Source organism: Corylus avellana, chromosome ca3 (genome assembly GCF_901000735.1).
Source record: "Corylus avellana chromosome ca3, CavTom2PMs-1.0".
NCBI lineage: Eukaryota > Viridiplantae > Streptophyta > Magnoliopsida > Fagales > Betulaceae > Corylus > Corylus avellana.
Genome location: NC_081543.1, coordinates 33213412 through 33232282, shown reverse-complemented (window position 1 = coordinate 33232282; position 18871 = coordinate 33213412). Strand labels below are relative to the sequence as shown.

Here is an 18871-nt window from a genome sequence, read left to right as displayed (position 1 = left end):
TGCCTCTCTGCCACCTATAGTACTAACGCTTTCAAAAAGACCAACACCCCAAGTCCTCCATTTTTCTGTAGTCTCTCCAACACCCCAAATCCTCCATTTTTGTTGCCTCTCTGCCACATACAATTCTAACGCTTTCCAAAAGACCAGCACCCAAAGTTCTCCATTTTCCTATTGTCTCTTTAACATCCTAAATCCTCCATTTTTTTGTTGTCTCTCCAGTACCCCAAGCCTCAATTTTTGTTGTCTCTCTGCCACCTACAGTAGTAAGGCTTTCAAAAAGATAAGCACCCCAAGTCGTCCATTTTTCTGTTGTCTCTCCAGCACCCCAAGTCCTCCATTTTATTGTTGTCTCTCCAACACACCCCAAGTCCTCCATTTTTGTTGCCTCTCTGCCACCTACAGTATTAATGCTTTCAAAAAGACCAGTACCTCAAGTCCTCCATTTATCTGTTGTCTCTCCAACACACAAGTCCTCCATTTTTGTTGCCTCTATATCACCCCGTCCCCTCTTTTTGCTGCATCTCTATCACCCCTATAGTACTAACACTTTCAAAAAGTAGCAGCCAAATTCCTCTCCATTTTTTTTTTTTTACCTCTTTGCCACCTACAAGTCGTCCATTTTTTTTGCCTCCCTGCCACCTATAGTTCTAATGCTTTCAAAAAGACTAGCACCCCAAGTCCTCCATTTTTCTGTTGTCTCTCCAGTACCCCAAGCCCTCTATTTTTCTGTTGTCTCTCCAGTACCCCAAGTCCTCCATTTTTTTGTTGTCTCTCCAGCACCACATGTTCTCCATTTTTGTTGCCTCTGTGCCACCTATAGTACCAACGCTTTCAAAAAGACCAACACCCCAGGTCCTTCATTTTTCTGTTTCCCCGCTAGCACCCTAAGTCATTCATTTTTGTTTCCTCTTTAGCACCCCAAGTCCTCCATTTTTGTTGCTTCTCTCCCACCTACAATATAATGCTTTCAAAAAATACCATCATTCCAAGTCCTCCATTTTTCTATTGTCTCTCTAGCACCCAAAGTCCTCCATTTTTGTTTCCTCTCTAGCACCCCCAAGTCCTCCATTTTTGCTGCCTCTCTGCCACCTACAGTACTAATGCTTTCAAAAAGACGAGCACCCTAAGTCCTCAATTTTTATGTTTCCTCTCAGCACTCCAAGTCCTCCATTTTGGTTTCCTCTCCAACACCCAAAGTCCTCCATTTTTGTTGCCTCTCTTCCACCTACAATATTAGCGCTTTCGAAAAGACTAGCACCTCAAGTCCTCCTTTTTTTTTTCTGTTTCCTCTCCAGCATCCCAAGTCCTCCATTTTTGTTTTCTCTCCAGCACTCTCATGGGCTGTGGGGATGGATCGCCACCCCAATCCGACCATTTAGGGCTGGTTGGCCATATGGGGATGGCTCGGCCACCCCCAATGGCTTTGGGGGTGGTTTCGGTCACCCCATTTGGTCCTTTGACCACCCCCAATCTGGCCAGATGAGGGTGGCCAAGCCTCCCACCTTTGAAATTGCCAAAGGTGGTGGCTGCAGCCACTACCAATGTTTTTCTAAAAAAAAAATTAATTTTTTAGTGGTGTTAATTTAATTTTTTTTTCTAATTAGGTATATGGATACGTGTCAAGTTTTTAGGGGTGTTGACTTGGATTTCCGTCAAATTTTGGACAGAAGTTAGACGGAGGTATCATCTTTGCCTTTATGTATACCCGAAGTACCTCCTATGATAATTAAACCCCAAGGGACAAAAAATAAAGTTGTTAAACCACATGGGCAAAAATGTGTTTAACCTTATTTTTTATTTGTAGGGGAAATTTCACTTTAGACCCTTAAATTACTGCGTGTTTTGAGAAAATCCTCCTAAAATTCAAAAACTCTCAATTTACACCCTTGAACTTTCAATTTCAATCAATTTACCCCCTCCATTAATTTTAGTTGTTAACTTCTAATGGAAATGCGTAAAAAAACGAAATTACCCTTTGATTTTTTGTTTTTTTTAAATGAGGAAAAAATGGGTCCAAGGTGAGTCGGTGACCTTGGGTCACCATGGGTGAACATTTTTTTTTTAATAACTTTATTTTTTATTTTTTTATTTGAAAGTTTATAAAAAAGTCAGGGATATAAATGTTATTTTATTAACGTTTAAAATATGACGGAATGGGGTAAATTGATTGAAATTGAAAGTTTATGGGTGTAAATTGAGAGTTTTTGAATTTTGGAGAGGCCTTCTCAAAATGCGTGGTAGTTCAGGGGTTTAAAGTGAAATTTCTCTTTTTTTATTTTTTTGTTTTTTTCATTTTTGAGGAAATAGGAATAGATTATTGATTCTTGCTTTTCTATGATTTCCTTCTTTAAAAAATTCTCATGGTCCTAAAATAATATTGACATAACAAATTTGAATCACTTAATTTCAAAATAATCGATGAGATTTGACCAAATTTACTCAATAAATTTAGGAATTCTGAGAATATTAATTCAAATTATTATGTTTCTTCTCTTTTTGTCTTAAAGCGAATCTAGGGGAACTGTTAATGAAGTTGACGATAATGCATATATTCTTCTGACATGACTCATAATATAACCCCTCTGCAATTAATTTCCTTAATTTCTCTATTTTTGCTCTATTATAATCTGCAATTATCACATTCACATTCAATAAATGGAGAAACCAAAAGCAATTAGCCATATAGACCAAAGATAGAATTAAAAAATAAAAAATAAAAATAAAATAAAAATAAAAATAAAAATAAAATCAATTAATCATCCATGACCTCCCAGAATGAGTTCCTTCAACTTGGACTGGATAAGAAACACAAAGAATCACTGTGTAATTGACATAATTAAGAGTGGAGTTGAAATTGGGGTGACAATTTGTGTTCACGTATCAAGTTTAAATTGTGTTGAGGTATAAGTATAAAATTATATAAGACAATCCAAACCTAACCTATTTAATTAAAGGGTTAAATACTTCATACCCCCTAGGGTTTTTCAACTTTATTTTTTCCTCCTTGTGGTTTCATTTTTATCACAGGAGGTCCCTGTGGTTTTGATAAGTGACCAAATTAGTCCATCCGTTAGTTGACCGTTAGGACTGACACGTGGACCAATCAGACGTCGACACGTGGCACATATTTAATTTAAAAAAAAAAAAAGAAATTAAAAAAAAATTCATTTAAAGAAAAAAAAAGGGAAAAAAATTTGGGGTGGCTCCTTGGCCATTTGGGGGTGGCCTTTGGCCATGGGGGTGGCCGAAACCACCCCCAGTACCCGCAGGAGTGGCTCGGCCACCTGGAGAAACACCTGGAAGTGGCGAGCCATAAATGGCCAAGAGCCACCCCCAATTTTTTTCTCTTTTTTTTTAAAAAAAAAAACATTTTTTATTTTTTTTAAATTAAATGTGTGCCACGTGTCGATGTCTTATTGGTTCACGTGTCAGTCGTAGCGGTCAATTAACGGATGAACTAATTTAGTCACTTATCAAAACCACAGGGACCTCCTGTGATAAAAATGAAACCACAGGGGGAAAAAAAATAAAGTTGGGAAACCTTAAGGGGGTATAAAGTATTTAACTCTTAATTAAATAAGTCAGATCCATCAACCATGACACAACCCATGCATGTAAAATAAGCAAGTGACCCAACTGATCCACATAACTCATTAATAAATAGGTCATGTTGGGGTCAACCCAACACCAATCTGTATAACCCTTTTAATTAACAAAATTCTCAGAGCAGTACAGAGAGAGCATAGCAAAGTGAGGGGAGGGAGTTACGACTCTCACCTCCCTGCCCCCTTTCTCTTTCTCCCTTTTCCCGCCTCCACCATAGATCAATCAAGGCACATATGTCAATGGTCATCGGGATGCTTTTTAACGGCGTATGGCTGGCCGATGGTAGTACATGGAACACGTGAGGGTGTGTTGGGTTTTTGTTATTGTACTTTCGTTGTTTTTAAATAAGAACGTATTCTCTCTAGATCTGCTTTTAGTAGCAATCTATGGGGTTGAATTTTATTCGTTTTCTTAGGTTTTGTTTTCACAAATCCTTAAGAATAATAGAATTGGTTTTCGGTCCGTCTTTTGTGTTCTTATATTTCTTTTTCTGGGAACAAACTATAGACCGATGATAGAAGAGTTATCAAGCATAAAGAAGAATTATCACTATAGTAAAGGCAGTGAAAGGGATTGCGACTGATAAAGCACTAGTAGCGGAGATAACAAAAAAAAGCTAGGGAATCAAGGACATGACAACGGATAAAGACGTGATTTGCCCGAATTTGCTATACATATGAAACTGATTGAGACAGTAACTTTTCATAAATATTGTCTTATAGTAGCCCGAGAGGCTACTGTGTATGTTATAGATAATGTTTGAGTTGTGAAGATTCCAAATTATATCTTTGGCATTGTACGGAGCATTTTGCCCAATTTGATTGTTATATCAATTAAGAGATAATTCGTTAAAAAAAAAAAAACAAAAAACAAAATGCTCTATTATTGAGCATAAAAATGTCATTTTCAATTATTGAATATGAAAATAAATTATACTATCGAAATTATATATTTACAACTAGGGATGAGATTGGAGGCATTGTTTTGTCTTAGACTTTAGGAATTTAATCTTTCAATGGTAATATATATATATATATATATATATATATATATATATATATATATGGGTCACTCGTGAGTTAAGCAGGGTTAACCTGAAATAGACCCTTTTATTAATTGAGTAAACTTAATTTAAAGTAATTCCAAGGACCCTCTTTTTATCCTCCAAAAATTAATGTGACTTTTAAAATCACTATTAGATCAAAATTCAACAGTAGTCCATTCTAAATCCAATGAAGACTTTAAAAGGCACATCAACTTTAGGAAAATAAAAATAAGATAAAACGATGGTCCCTAGCATTGCTGCTTAGTTTGACCCGAATACTATTTTACTAAACTCTAATTTACTAATTTCGTGTCGGGTTCGCGAGTCGTATCAAAATTTACAGTATCTTAAACACAGTACAGCAGTTCAAAGACTTGAACTACAATCTGTCAACTTAGAGCTTGACAATCCACCTTTCCTGTGGCATGAAAACCAAAAGAAAACAAGGGTAAGAAATCCCAACAACTAAAACTGGGAGTTTTGAAGTATTTTGATGGTGACAGACTTCCATATATGCTGATGCCAAACAAACTACCTAAACTTGAACCAACCAACTGGTGGTTGGGTGTAGTAAACCCAAAGGCATTTCATTTCATCTTGTCTCTTAACAGTTGGAAAGACGCAACCATTTGATCATGTTTCTTGATCATCAACCCAGTACTCCAAAACATGAAGCAGCTCTCTCTTGATCGCCGGATCCAAACCCTCTTCCCTGTTGCATTGGCTTCTCTTCTAGTCCTGGGGACTGCAAGGCTTGTCCTAGATCACTTGAAGAGCAACCACAGCCGGGATTTCCGGCTGTATAGCCGGCCAAGAAGCCATGAAAAGCACAAATTACCAGTTGTTATTTCTCCTGAGGATCGTGTTGCAGAAGGATGCAATGTTTTTGAAGGGAAATGGGTGTGGGATAATGTGTCTTATCCCCTTTACACAGAAGAGAGCTGTCCATTCTTGGTTAAACAGGTGACTTGCCAGAGGAATGGGAGGCCTGATTCATTCTATAAGAATTGGAGGTGGCAGCCTAATGAATGCAATCTCCCAAGGTAAACATTCTTCTAGACCTACTAATGACTAATGAGGGGGCATTTGATCTGCCCCGCTGTCAGTGTTTTAACGGGCAGATCAATCTTTAGTTCGCTGCTTCAAATCGCCGTTTATAGCGGTTTAAGGGCTCGTTTGGATTTATGATTTTTTTCTATTCTACTGAACTGAATTCAAAATTGCAAATACTGATGAGAAAAAAGTGTTGAAATTATGTTTCGGTTGTTTGAAGAATATAAAATTTTGAATAAAGTTAAAAAAAATTTGAGTTGAGTATTAGTAGTGTCAAATCAACTAAAAAGGAGAAAAAAAATTTGAAAAAATTTGGAAGAATTGTCTTCCCAAACAAGCCATAATTGGCTTAGGAGCCGAGTTTTAAATGGGCCGAGCCAACTTTTTGACCAATTCCCAATAGTCCTTAGGTTTTGGTTGCAGTTTGCTGATTGTTTTGTGGGGTTTGATGGGTTGCTCCACCATTATATTTTTTTGTGTTGTGAATTGTGATGGATAATATATTTCTCCCCTTTCCTTTTCCTTTGTAAATTGCTTAGGGCAAAAAAAGGGGGGCATTTGGATGTCAAACTGTCATCATTTTAGACTAATTTGGCCACCATTTTTAAAGCACTTTTCATGCTTTTGAAAGTGAAAATAAGGGTGGTTACTTGGTGCTTTTTATTATTATTATTATTATTATTATTATTATTATTATTTTTTGGGTGATTAGTTATTACTCTTCAAAGGAATAAAAGTACTTCTGGCATGCATCAACCAAAAATGTTTTTCCTTGTTTGTAGAATCACCAGCTTTTTGTAGTTTTCAACACACACAGCAAAAGCAAGCTGTTAATAAAAAGGCCACAATCAATATGGAAGAGGGTTATACACAAAGCTGATTTTTTTTTTTTTTTTTTTTATTTAACAAGACAAAACTCTCACATGCATGTTTTTCTTTATGGTTGAATGGAGATAAAACCCATATTCCCACACTCTTATATAACACCTTAAAAAGTATGACATGATGAATATAACACTCAGATCTAAAACCAGGGGCTTCTTTGTTAAACCTCCCACCATCCTCCCACATTCTCCCACATTCTACCACACTATTCACTTCATTTTTTCTAAAAAAAAAATTCTTACTTTTATATCTAATCATTTACTTTTTATATCACATCATTTACTTTTTATTACTATTCAAATAAAAAAAATCACTACAAAACAAAATTTTTCACTTTTCAATACCACTTTTTTATTTTCCCATACCAATCATTATTTTTTTTTATTTTTTTTTTTAACACCTAAACAGTGCGGTGGTGTTTGGTGTTGTTTGCCAAACACCACCCAGCATACAATTCAGTGCTTTGTGCCAACACTAAATAATATATTACATAAACCAATAATAAAATACTAAATAACACAACCCATTAGCTCATAATTAGAGATCAATTAAAATAAACAACCTCATATAGGTAGGTTTAATTTCCTACACTGTTATGGTGTGGAAATGAATTCTCAAATATTAATGAAATGATTTTTTTTTTTTTTTAAATCTGTCAACATTCTTTTCAAATTGTTGCTGATATGGAATTTTTTAAATTTTTTTTGGCCTCTCAGGTTCGATCCATTAAAGCTGTTGCAGATGTTGAGGGGTAAAAGATTGATGTTTGTTGGGGACTCAGTACAGAGAGCCCAATTTGAATCAATGGTCTGTTTGGTACAATCTGTAATTCCTGTAGGAAAGAAGTCCCTTCAAAGAGTTCCACCCATGAAGATCTTCAAAATTGAGGTACACCCAATTCGACCATTATTTGGCAAAAAAAATACTATTTAGTAAATTGTTATACAATTGCTATTCAATTGGGATAACGTGACAGTGATTGTAACCGCCACATCATCCCAATTATATAGCAATCTATTAAATAACATTACTTTTTAATTAATATGTCCATCTAAGATTTTTTTTTCCTTCCCATTATGTTTCTTTATTAGGTTTGTTATTCTTTTAGGGCTTCTTGTTCACCACTCGCGTGTTCTCTATTTATAGAGACCATTATTCACAATATATTATACTTCTGCTCTCTCTTTCTTCTCTATCATTTTTCTCTTTATTACAATGTATTTAACGGTCATAAAACTATGAAGTCTACGATGAAATTAAATTAACATTTGGTTTTATTGCTCTACATCATTCTAGTTGTATAGCAGTCATATAACAATCTACTAAATAACATTATTCGTATATAAACTCCGGATTTGTTTGCAGGAATTTGATGCGTCGATTGAGTATTATTGGGCTCCCTTCATCGTGGAGTCAAATTCGGATCATGCAACAAATCACACTGTGCTAAAGCGGTCTGTGAAGCTTGACTCCATAGCCAAGCATAGGAAAGAGTGGGAAGGCGTTGATATCTTGGTTTTTGAGAGCTATGTGTGGTGGATGTACAAGCCTCTTATAAATGCAACGTGAGTCCTTTGATTCTACACTACATATTTATTGGTTGAATTTTTTTTAATTAAAAAAAAAAAAAAAAAAAATTGGATGGAATAATACAAAACAGCAAGTCCCCTAATCAAACTCACGTAGATTTTTGTATATCATTTTCGAGTAAGGAAATAAATTTCTTACAAATTGGGTTGTAGGATCCTACAACTCAATTTTCAAAAAATATTGTGTCCCTTTGCATGTGAGAAGCACGTGTCTTTCTAATAGCGTGTCTTTCTCACATGCTTTTTTAATAGTATTAATACAAAAAATGCAATTCTCACATGTTCAAGAGATGCACGACACTTTTAGAGACTCGATTCTAGAAATTAAATTTTTATCTTACAGATATCTCACAATGTTGAAGTAGCAATTTCAATTAACCAACCATCGGATCAAATGAATCCTTAGTTTAAAAATAATAATCAAAGGATTAGCTGAAACTGCCACATCAACATTGTAGAATAGTTGTGGAATAAAAATATATATGGTTTATAACATTGAGAAATGTTTGGTTTATTTCTTTTGCCTATCTTTTGTTCATCTCCATACAAGAGATTGGCAAATCCACCATTGAATATGTAGAATTACATGTAGGTCTCATAGATTCAATGATGAATTTGCAAAAACAATGGACAAGAGACGGAAGTATAACACTTCTCGCATAACATTACTCATCAATTTTCAGGTTAAGTAATGTTATACACCACATTTTTATCATATTTTGCTGATGTAACACTGCCAATTAGCCCTTATATTTTATTTTTTAAAACAATGGCCGATTAATAATACTACATCAACAAAGTCGTATAAAAGTATGATATATGGCATTTCTCTTTTAGATTAAACATATGCTGGTTGGCAGGTTCTGTTTGCGAAGTGCTACACATCTCAAATTTTTTTCCCAAAAATTAGTTCCAAAATAATATGTCACCATCTAATAAGATTTATTATTTTTGGAAGTATAGTGACACACCATTTGAAAACCAACTTTTGAAACAAAAATTTATAATGTTTAGCATTTCTCATTGTGCTTTACCTATGTATATCAAATTATCTTTGGAAATTAAATCATGGCACTGCTTGTGTTGTTAGGGTTGTTTGTATTTTTCATGGAAAATGGGTTGGTCCATTGAATGTAACACTGGGTTATTTCTGCCTTGTGTTGTTTTCTGCTTTCAGGTATGGATCTCCAGATGATGTTAAAGAATATAACGTGACCACTGCATACAGATTGGCTTTAGAAACATGGGCAAATTGGATGGACTCCAAGCTCAATCCCCATACTCAAAAGGTGTTTTTCATGAGTATGTCACCAACACACCTGTGGTAAGTTAAGAAGATATAGAATACACATAATCATTTCCCAAACATGTCTTGTGAATCCACAAAAGGTATATGGTCTCATATACGCTCTCTCACATTACTTGCTCAAATTGCTAGCAATTCGAACGGGTTCTTTGTCAGTGTTGGAGGAGTGCAAGACTTAACCAAAAAGAAGGGGAAAAAAAGAAGAGTTTTTAGAGGATTAGATGGTTATCTACCATTGGATAGTCTACAGGTTAATGAGGGATAACAATCCACGACAACTACCTGCCGGAATTACTAGCAATTTATATAGGTAATATGAGAAAGCTCATATGAAACTCACATGCTGAGTAGGTAGCTAGGCAACCCAAAATTTATATGGATCCCAATCCCCGTTACAAAGGAAAGGACACAAAGTTTGCACTCCACCCATTTTGAAAACATGCTCTCTTTATTTGGTTGTAGGAGTTGGGAATGGAAGCCTGGAAGTGATGGGAACTGCTTCAATGAGTCACACCCAATCCAAGGTCCATTCTGGGGCACTGGTTCAAACCTCGAGATCATGGAGATATTACATGACACATTACAACAATTAAAATTCAATGTTACACTTCTAAATATTACACAACTCTCAGAGTTTCGGAAGGATGCTCATACAACAATTTATGGGGAACGTAAGGGAAAGCTCTTGACCAAGGAACAGAGATCGGATCCAAACAATTTTGCCGATTGCATTCACTGGTGTTTACCAGGAGTCCCTGATACATGGAATGAAATTTTGTATGCATATTTGTTGAAAAATTATCAAAACTTTTTGTAACTTAACAAGCTCAAATAGAGAGGAAAAACATCAACTAGTACTGAATTATTAGCAAAAGGGTATAATTTACCTCTTATCGAAATTGTGCCACAAAGATGTTGCAGTATTTTGCAACTTAACCAGAAAAGAATGCAATTAAATCTAGGACTGAAACAGCCATCATAGCCGGCCTTATTTTGCATATGTACATGTACCTTGGAAGTGACAAACTCGCCAGTGATTATTCACACAAAGTGGAATGTCTGCAACACGTTCATTTGCACATGCGGGAGGCTCGATATATACAAAAGTTTCTTGTTTAACTACAGAAGCTCCCATTCGGAGTCGCATGGCAGCTGTGTTTGCGAATTCTTCGAATTTAAGAGTGTTGCAGGGGTAGATGGCAAAGGAGGTTGCCATTTGTCGTTGCCAAAAATCATATCAGCATCTCCATGCCAAATTGCAAGCTGTTCATATTCCGCTGCCAATCTCTTTTTTGAATTAAATGCATCTTGAATCTTTTTCTAATGTGGGGAGAAAGAAAAGTAAATAAAAAAAAAAGGATTCAATTGCTCAACTCTCCAGGTGATACTTTTGAAAATAAGTAAATAAATAAAAGATAAGGCACATAAGATTCTGATATAGTTTCCAAGAAACATAACTAATGGGTATGACTAAAGCACATTTCATGTATAAGTTGAAATTCCAAATAGACGTGCCCTTTCAACATGATATGATGAGTCCATTTTGGCAGATAAAGCCAACTTAATTTTATGCATAGAGCTTTTTCCAACAATTAAATCTTTTAAAATACAACAGATCTAGTTCTTTCAATGCATCAGGAATATGACGTTCAATTTGAATGGTTAAAACTCGTCAGATCTAATTCATTGCTGTAAATTAAACATATTCAAGAGGGCAGGACAAATGGTCTGTTCCTATCCATTTTTATTATATTAAAATTCAATGAAATGCAACAAAAAACAGTATAAAGACCTTCCAAAATATATTCCATTGAACGAAACAGAATATCAGAGCGGGAGAGAGTACCCTGTATGATCTGAGTTTTCGGGCTCTGCGAGCAACAGCATAAAGCTCACTAGGTTCTACAATGACACAGCTTTCATCAAGTTTCACCTTGTCAGACAATTCAATCGTTTCCATGCTAGGGTCATTGTCCAAGTCATATGAAGGTCCTGTAAAAGCTCCATTATTGATAACTGATGAGGTAACAACAAAACATATCATAGGTTTAGGGATGATCAGAGATAATTCTCCAATTAACAGTTCCTTCAGTTGCAAATCACCCAACTTGTGGAAGCAGCCCAAAGGGACACGCCGGTCATCATGTGAAAGCAAGAATATCTTAAGAAGCAGCAACTACAACTATACTGACCTCTTATAGAATGACAATAATACCCTCACATGAAAGGAATTGAATGGAATACTAATAAGCTTGTACCAAGAGTGTATAATACATGAATCGCTATAGCCTTTACCTTGTTAACAGTAACTGTTTCTGACATGAACATGATATAACTATGAAAGAAAGTAATGTTAGAATGCATTAGACCATATTGAAGTAAATGGAATTCTTACTTGATGAGATAAACATTCTATATGATATCCAAAATAAAGAAACGAGTCATAGTAGCTAAATCCCAAATTGAACATTTAGTAGTTGGCCAAATCAAACTCCAGAGACAAAAAATTGAAACCCACACCAAGACCTCTACCTAAGAACATATAGCCTTGGCCCTAAAACCTGGTCCACATGGGTGGAAAAACAAAACAAAATGCTAAAAGAATTGAATAATTGCTTCCAAAATATTTTGAGCTGCTATCAATTTCACAATTAATATAAGTTGGATTAGGAAAGCAGATCAATAGTACTCAAACTAAGCTACTCATTCTAATATTACCGGGAATTGAAGAATCAGATTCCAATTTTATATGCTAACTGACACATAGATGAATCAAAAGGCTAGAAAGTACGAAAACATTATTATTATCACATGACATGAGAGATAAACAAGGGTTTAACAATTATGTACAGAGAATCTGCTTAAGAAAAGAACATATATTTACTGCAAATAAAATGCATGCTCCTTTTCTACTACATTTTTTTAATAGTTTTTTAGGGAAATTACTTATCAAATATATATATATATAGTTTTTTAGGGAAATTTGGATATTGCGAGTCAAAATTTTGCACGTATATGTCACAGTTGCAACTTTCCATCCATTTTAACGCTAGCACCTAATGGAGAGGCCAAATTGCATCAAAATTGTAGTTTGAAAGGATCAAGTGTCACCAATGATAGTTTAGGGTATGCTTGTTAAAAGGAATGTCCGTTTGAGGGTAAGTATAATTCCCTTAATTCATAACTACCCAAAAAAATCAGGAAAAAGGCTAATGAGCTCTTGCTCAAATGGCACCTCCTCCTACAATAAAATTGGGATGGAGGGTAGGAACCAGGATCATCCATTGGCATCTATGTAACTTACCAATATATATATATATAATCGGAGAAAAGAAAACCAACTGAGAGGAAAGGGTAGGGTTAGGAAAAGAAGTTTCACCTTGGGCAGACTCAGAGAAGTGAATATGTCTATTTCCAGATGATTCAGTCAAAGACAGAATTTCCTTAATTCTGGAAGTGTTTTCCTCTGCCAAAATACAAGATGACACCAATTGTTTAGGTAATAAAGAAAATTTATAATAATGTAAGAAGGAAAAGTACCAACCAAGGGATTTCAATGATAGGATACTGCTGGTGGAAGCAAGTCCTAACTCAAGTGTCTTGCTCTCACAGGAGACAATTGGAGTAGGTATAGAAGAGGAGAGCTTGCTCAAACTATCACAAATATGATCGCTGGGATTATTACAAGATACTACATTCAGGGAGTTGTCCAGTGATTTTCCAGACAGACTACAAGATTCTGCTAATGGAGAACTGCTGGAGAATATAGATCTCATCTCTGCTATAGTTTTCTCACCAGATACAACAGAAAAACCTAAGTCAGAAGAAGCAAGAATACTTGAAACATTAGAAACGCTCTGAGTGACATCTGCAGGGCTATCACAAACTGCTGCCCTGGGGCATTCAAACTCCACACTATGAAATGACGATGCCGGTGAAACCTCAGCCAGAACTCCGAAAGCATTTTCATGATTATCATCTTTTAACTCACCAGACAATGATGCTTCAAAGGATTCTTTATCACCTGGAGAAATTAAGTCCAACACTTCAGGTGCTGAATACTCTATTGCATTTTCTTCAGTCCCCACATTTGGGTTTTCATTAGTCAAAACATTGTCAACCTTTTGCAATGATGAGTTAGTCTCTGCCTCTTCAAGGGAATCTACAGAAGTTGGAGTAATATGATTTATGAGGTGAAGCCTACTTGATGCATCTGGAAGCTGGTCCTTCACATGATCAACTGCATTGGGCTCCATATGCGATTCCTTAACGTCAGTTTCTACATGAGTTTCCTCATAACTTATCATTGACTTCAAACAGGTGCTAATGGCAGCATTGCTTTTCAGAGCCACAGCTTGTGCTTCTTGCTTTACAGGATCAACTAAAGGAGGAAGTACATCTTGCACAACATCAGAATATAATTTCTTCACACCTCCACCCATATTTTGCAATTGGTTCTCAACATATTTCACTGTATCCTGCGCATTAAAGCAATTCAAAATTATGAGAGGAAATATCTGCTGCAGTGAAAAACTTAATTGCAACTAAACTATAAGGTAGAGCTCAATCCAATAATTTCTTTCTTTCTTTCTTTCTTTCTTTCTCTCTTTTTTTCTCGTTCAGCTAGGTTGAATCAGATTATATCAGTGTGTCTGACAAAGTTATATATTTCACATAAACATGAGTACCAAATAATTTTATATATATAAGAATGAGTACCGAATAATATCCAATGAAAATGGGAAAAAAATTGTAGGATCAGTTAATGGGCATCAAAAATAATATGAAGATTTTATGGAGAAAAAAAAAAAAAAAAACAAAACAAAATCTCTAAAATTAATGATACCTTGCTCACAAAACCATCCACCTCTTGGCACACAGCTTCAAACTTCTGGAAAAAATTTCCAACCCAGGTTATACCTTTATGTTTCAGATCCATTATGGACATGTATTATGATGCTGGAACCAATGTTTTAGATAGCTAGATGCTCACAACAGCCTAACAGGTGCAGGGAAATATTCTTATTCTGGGATGATAAACTTTACCTGCAGACTTTCAAATAAAATTTTGTTAACATTCAGATGACTCAGATATGCGAATATCCCAGCTCAAATGCTCAGGATATATATAAAATACATAATAAAAATAATAATGAACTCCAGTTCAAAGCAACTATGCAGAAACAAATTCCCCATAAATCCAATAGTTAAGTAAAGCATTTTGAGAAGCTGAAAAGAGGTAACAAGAAATTTCCCTGTCCCTCAAGCTATCGAAATAGGTAACCTAAGTGCATTTAGGATTAATCAGTGCAATATACTCAAAACATGAATAAGTGGAAATAGAGGTGGGCACCTTTCATTGTTCGTCAATCACAATAGATGAAAGTGAGAGTAGTGACCCTTCACTTCACTTTATGAATAAGTTTCATAAGTACTGAGCTTCTAAAAGTGATGTAGAAAGCAAATCGAAAATAGATCCGTATTTGATGAAGGATGTAGAAAAACTAAATGCCAATTTTGATATTCTAAATTGGTGGAAGGTGAACTCAACCAAATTCTCAATACTTGCCCAAATAGCACAAGATGTTTTGGTCATTCCCATTACAACGGTTGCTTCAGAGTCGGCTTTTAACACCGGAGGGCGTGTGTTGGACCCTTTCCGGAGTTTATTAGCTCCAAGAACAGTTGAAGCCTTAATATGTTCACAAAATTGGTTAAGGTCAAAACCTATAAGCGGTGGCAATGGTTATGATTCAGAGATAGTTGATGATGTTAAAAGTTAAATTTATAAGCACAAATCGTGTAAGCTTTCTATTAATCACTTCTTAATTTATTTAGCTATGTACTTATTCCATTTCAACTTATGAATTTTGATTCTAATTCTTTTTTGGCTTATTTATTTTGTAGAAATAGCTTTGAAGAACATCAGCATTTTGCTTGAATATGATTAATTGAAGGTGTTGTTGTGCTAGGGTTTTTGTTCGTATAGTGTTCTCATTGTTCTTATATGTTTTTTTCTGCTGGCTGCTGTTGGTTGCTGGTTAAGTTCTGATATATCAGTTTGACAGTTTATCTTTTACATGTGCTGCTGTTCTTTGATGGTTTTTTACTTTAGTTCAATTGGTTTGTAATAACTTTTAAGTATTACATGTTTGCACGTATGGACCTTTTTAAGTTTATGCTTTTAGTTTGATTTCACTTTTGCTAGACTGGTTGGCTAGTGGTTTTTAGGTGTGATGCCTTTGATCAGTTGATGTATCTTTTAAGTTTTATGAGTAATTTTATGATGGACCTGCTGGATTTTATTTATTGATGAACCTACTAGTTTTTATATTTCTTTTGTTTGTTTTTTTTTTATGATTCTTTTAAGTTTTATGTGACTTTGACGAAATTGTTCCCTTTTTTACTTTTTAATGTAATTTCTATGTATTTGATAATTGATATATTTTTTTAGTGTGTTATGTGTAATGTTTTTGGATCTAATTCAGCATGAAAAGCCCTGTTTATCTAGCTCAATAACTTTTTTTAAAAAAAAGTGGAAAATAAGTCCACATAGTTTGGTCTCAGCCCAATTAGATGTAACAAAAATAACAAAACTACAATTCGGATGACCCAACCCGCAAACTGAAATCATTACGAAAATATCTGAACCCCGCCCCGCCCCGAGAACCTGAAACCTACAGTAACTTGCATTTTTTTTCCTGTGGGACTCGGCATCACTTTCTGGAACCCGGCCATCACGGGACCGGTTCATGAAATCCCTTAAATCCGCCCCACCCCAAGCCATGCCCACCGCTAATTATTGATAGGGAATCCATGAATTACAGGGCGGGGCGGGGTGGGGCGGGTGGGTTATACCCACTCCTAAGTGGAAAAGAGTCATTGAAAGGCCAGATAATGTTAGTGTGTGAATAACTCATCATCTAGTGGGAGAATAGCCTAATCACTTGTACTTTGTAATATGGGAGCAGTATTAACAAAGGAAAAGAGAGTGCATATCATACATTCTCTTAATACAAGCAAGCCAATTTTACAATCTGAAGTGCAAGACAACAAGCAGCCTATAATATTACCTACAGTAGAAACTCCATTTCGAGTTTTCAAACATCTACACCAAAGATCTCACAACAAACCATGCCTCACGAATTTATCAAGTAGTAAAATATCTAAGCATACATAACTATGTCAAATTATCAGCAAAACGTAAAAACGGGAATGTTCTAGGATTGCAATAATAACAAGGATATAATGGCTACAGGAAAATAAATAAATAGCACTCAGGGGTCAATCCAACAAGATCAAGGAACAAGCTCGTGTAAACTAGAGTAGTTTCAGATAGAGACAACAACACTGACAACGTAAGGAAAACGATTAAATAAAAAAAAATAAAAAAAGTAAAAAGACCAATCAAGTTGGAGGAAATATAAAAAAGGAAAGAAAAAAAAATAAAGATTACTAAAACAATATTCAATTCATGAAGATAGGTTTCTTGAAAAAGGTGTATACTACCCAAAATGGGAGACAGAAACAGAACATTGACACTTCTAAAGGCGTCAGCATGATTTGCGCCCAGGTCAGATGTCAAAGGACACGGTGCCAAGCAGTCATGTAGTTAGTTTGATGTTAGCAAGCATTTGCTACATGAACTGAATAAAGTGATATTACTATCAAATCTGATAGTTCATGTGAAGTTCAAGAGAAACAGTTGGTCATCAATAGGCACACATATCTAGAAGTCCTCATAAGAAAGGGCATTTGATATCATACAGAAAGATTGAAACTCTGCATCTGGTAGGATACAACAAACCTAAAAGCCTTTTTCCTTTTTTTTTCTGACACAAGAAAAACATCTCAATAATGCTTACAGAAAATCACGCAAGGCATTGAGGAATGAGAAGGAAGAGCATCACAGCATGCCTATGACTGAGAAAACAAAAAACCAGTAAGTACAGAAGGCAATCGAAACAAGCTAACAAGAATAAGACACGCAAGTGGTGGGTATCTTAACAGAAAAACCAATATGCCAGACTGCATAGTTTATCATATACTCTTATTCCCATCATCAAGGGATGGTAAACAACCATCAGAAATTTCCTAAGAGTTCTTGAATTCTTCAGAAACACTCCCAATCTTTAACCGGATGAAACAGAGATTCATAGCCGCAATAAAAGTACGCAAGCATTTTTTTCTTTTCATTTGACGTGCACATCCTTGTCATTTCAGCAATTTAACCCGGATAAAGAAGCTTTAGATATACAAAAACTCACCAAGTACCTGACTTTAATATCTGGAATTTCACTCCTGATTTATTGTCAATCGGTACCAAAATTCACAATACAAAGGTTTACACAAATACGGCAATTAGCTTAATTCAACCATGCTTTCCCTCATAATCAAGTCAAAATTAATCTCAACACCCAATGCACACTACAATCCCATTATCATGAAAACTCAACAAAAATTGATAATTAAAATTCCATGCAAAACACATACACGCAAACACATGGTACGTGTGCACTACGCGTACATAAATACGCACATACATACATATATGCGTATAAAGAGCTCCTAAACTCACGGTTCCGAGCTTTGTGTGTACAAAGAAACCATATAGTGTGATCAAGCAATAAAGCAAACTGATATAATAGTTTTAACGAAAATATTGACGCACAGACAGTACGAACTGAGAGGGGAGCGAAAAACCCTAACGAATTCAAAACAGAAAACGTAAAAAAGAATATGATTGTGACGAAGAGAGTAGTGTATTACCGGAAACCCCGTAATATCCGGTGATCGGCGGTGAGTGTTACCGGTGAGTTTAACTCAGCTTTTACAGTGGTGGCCGCTGAGGTTCGTCGCAGAGAGGTTTTTGTTGAGGCGAGGGTTTAAAATTCCATGAGTAATTAAAACTACTAATAGTTTAATTGAAATAGGATTACGAAATAGAACGGCGTCGTTTCTCTGTTCATTTTTTTTCCCCTTATTTTATTATGTTATTATTATTATTATTATTTTTAAGTTGAAGGGCTAACGTAAAACAAGATTTAAGAGCACGAAAATATCATACACTATAATTTTTTGTAGATTAATGTTACAAATTCAACTCTTATACAACTCACATATAATTAGGCTAATATGAAATACTCATAAATTATTGGATCAATCTTAATTAAAAAATGCTCATAAATCTAATGGTTTATAGACATTTCACATCAGCTCAGTTGTACAGAAGTTGTATAAGAGTTGAGTTTTTAGATATACTATTTTCGAAGATACTATTGTTGTTGGTTACATTTGGAAAGCAACTATTAAAAATAATAATAGCTTAAGGGGACGATTTATATAATTACTCTTTTTAGAGTTCTAGCCAAATTTTAATTAAAAAAT

The 18871-nt window shown here is 35.2% G+C and overlaps 2 protein-coding genes across 6 annotated transcripts; one reads left to right on the top strand and one right to left on the bottom strand.

Moving 5' to 3' along the window:
• Positions 1–5320: 5320 nt before the first annotated feature.
• Positions 5321–10301, top strand: LOC132176373 (protein trichome birefringence-like 31). The gene is made up of 5 exons (XM_059588564.1): positions 5321–5694; positions 7306–7477; positions 7955–8154; positions 9356–9502; positions 9947–10301. Exons 1-5 carry the CDS (start codon positions 5321–5323, stop codon positions 10299–10301), a joined length of 1248 nt encoding a protein of 415 aa, XP_059444547.1.
• A 17-nt stretch (positions 10302–10318) lies between these two features.
• On the bottom strand, positions 10319–18369 carry LOC132176372 (uncharacterized). 5 transcript variants are annotated; one of them, XM_059588558.1, is made up of 7 exons: positions 18254–18369; positions 17350–17407; positions 14331–14537; positions 13029–13962; positions 12864–12950; positions 11331–11476; positions 10319–10804 (listed from the first exon to the last, which is right to left on the bottom strand). In XM_059588558.1, exons 3-7 carry the CDS (start codon positions 14430–14432, stop codon positions 10604–10606), a joined length of 1470 nt encoding a protein of 489 aa, XP_059444541.1. In that variant the 5' UTR covers positions 14433–14537; positions 17350–17407; positions 18254–18369; the 3' UTR covers positions 10319–10603. The 5 variants fall into 5 exon arrangements, with proteins under 5 accessions (XP_059444541.1, XP_059444543.1, XP_059444542.1 ...); XM_059588560.1 differs by having other exon boundaries at positions 14331–14530; XM_059588562.1 differs by having other exon boundaries at positions 10632–10761.
• Positions 18370–18871: the final 502 nt, after the last annotated feature.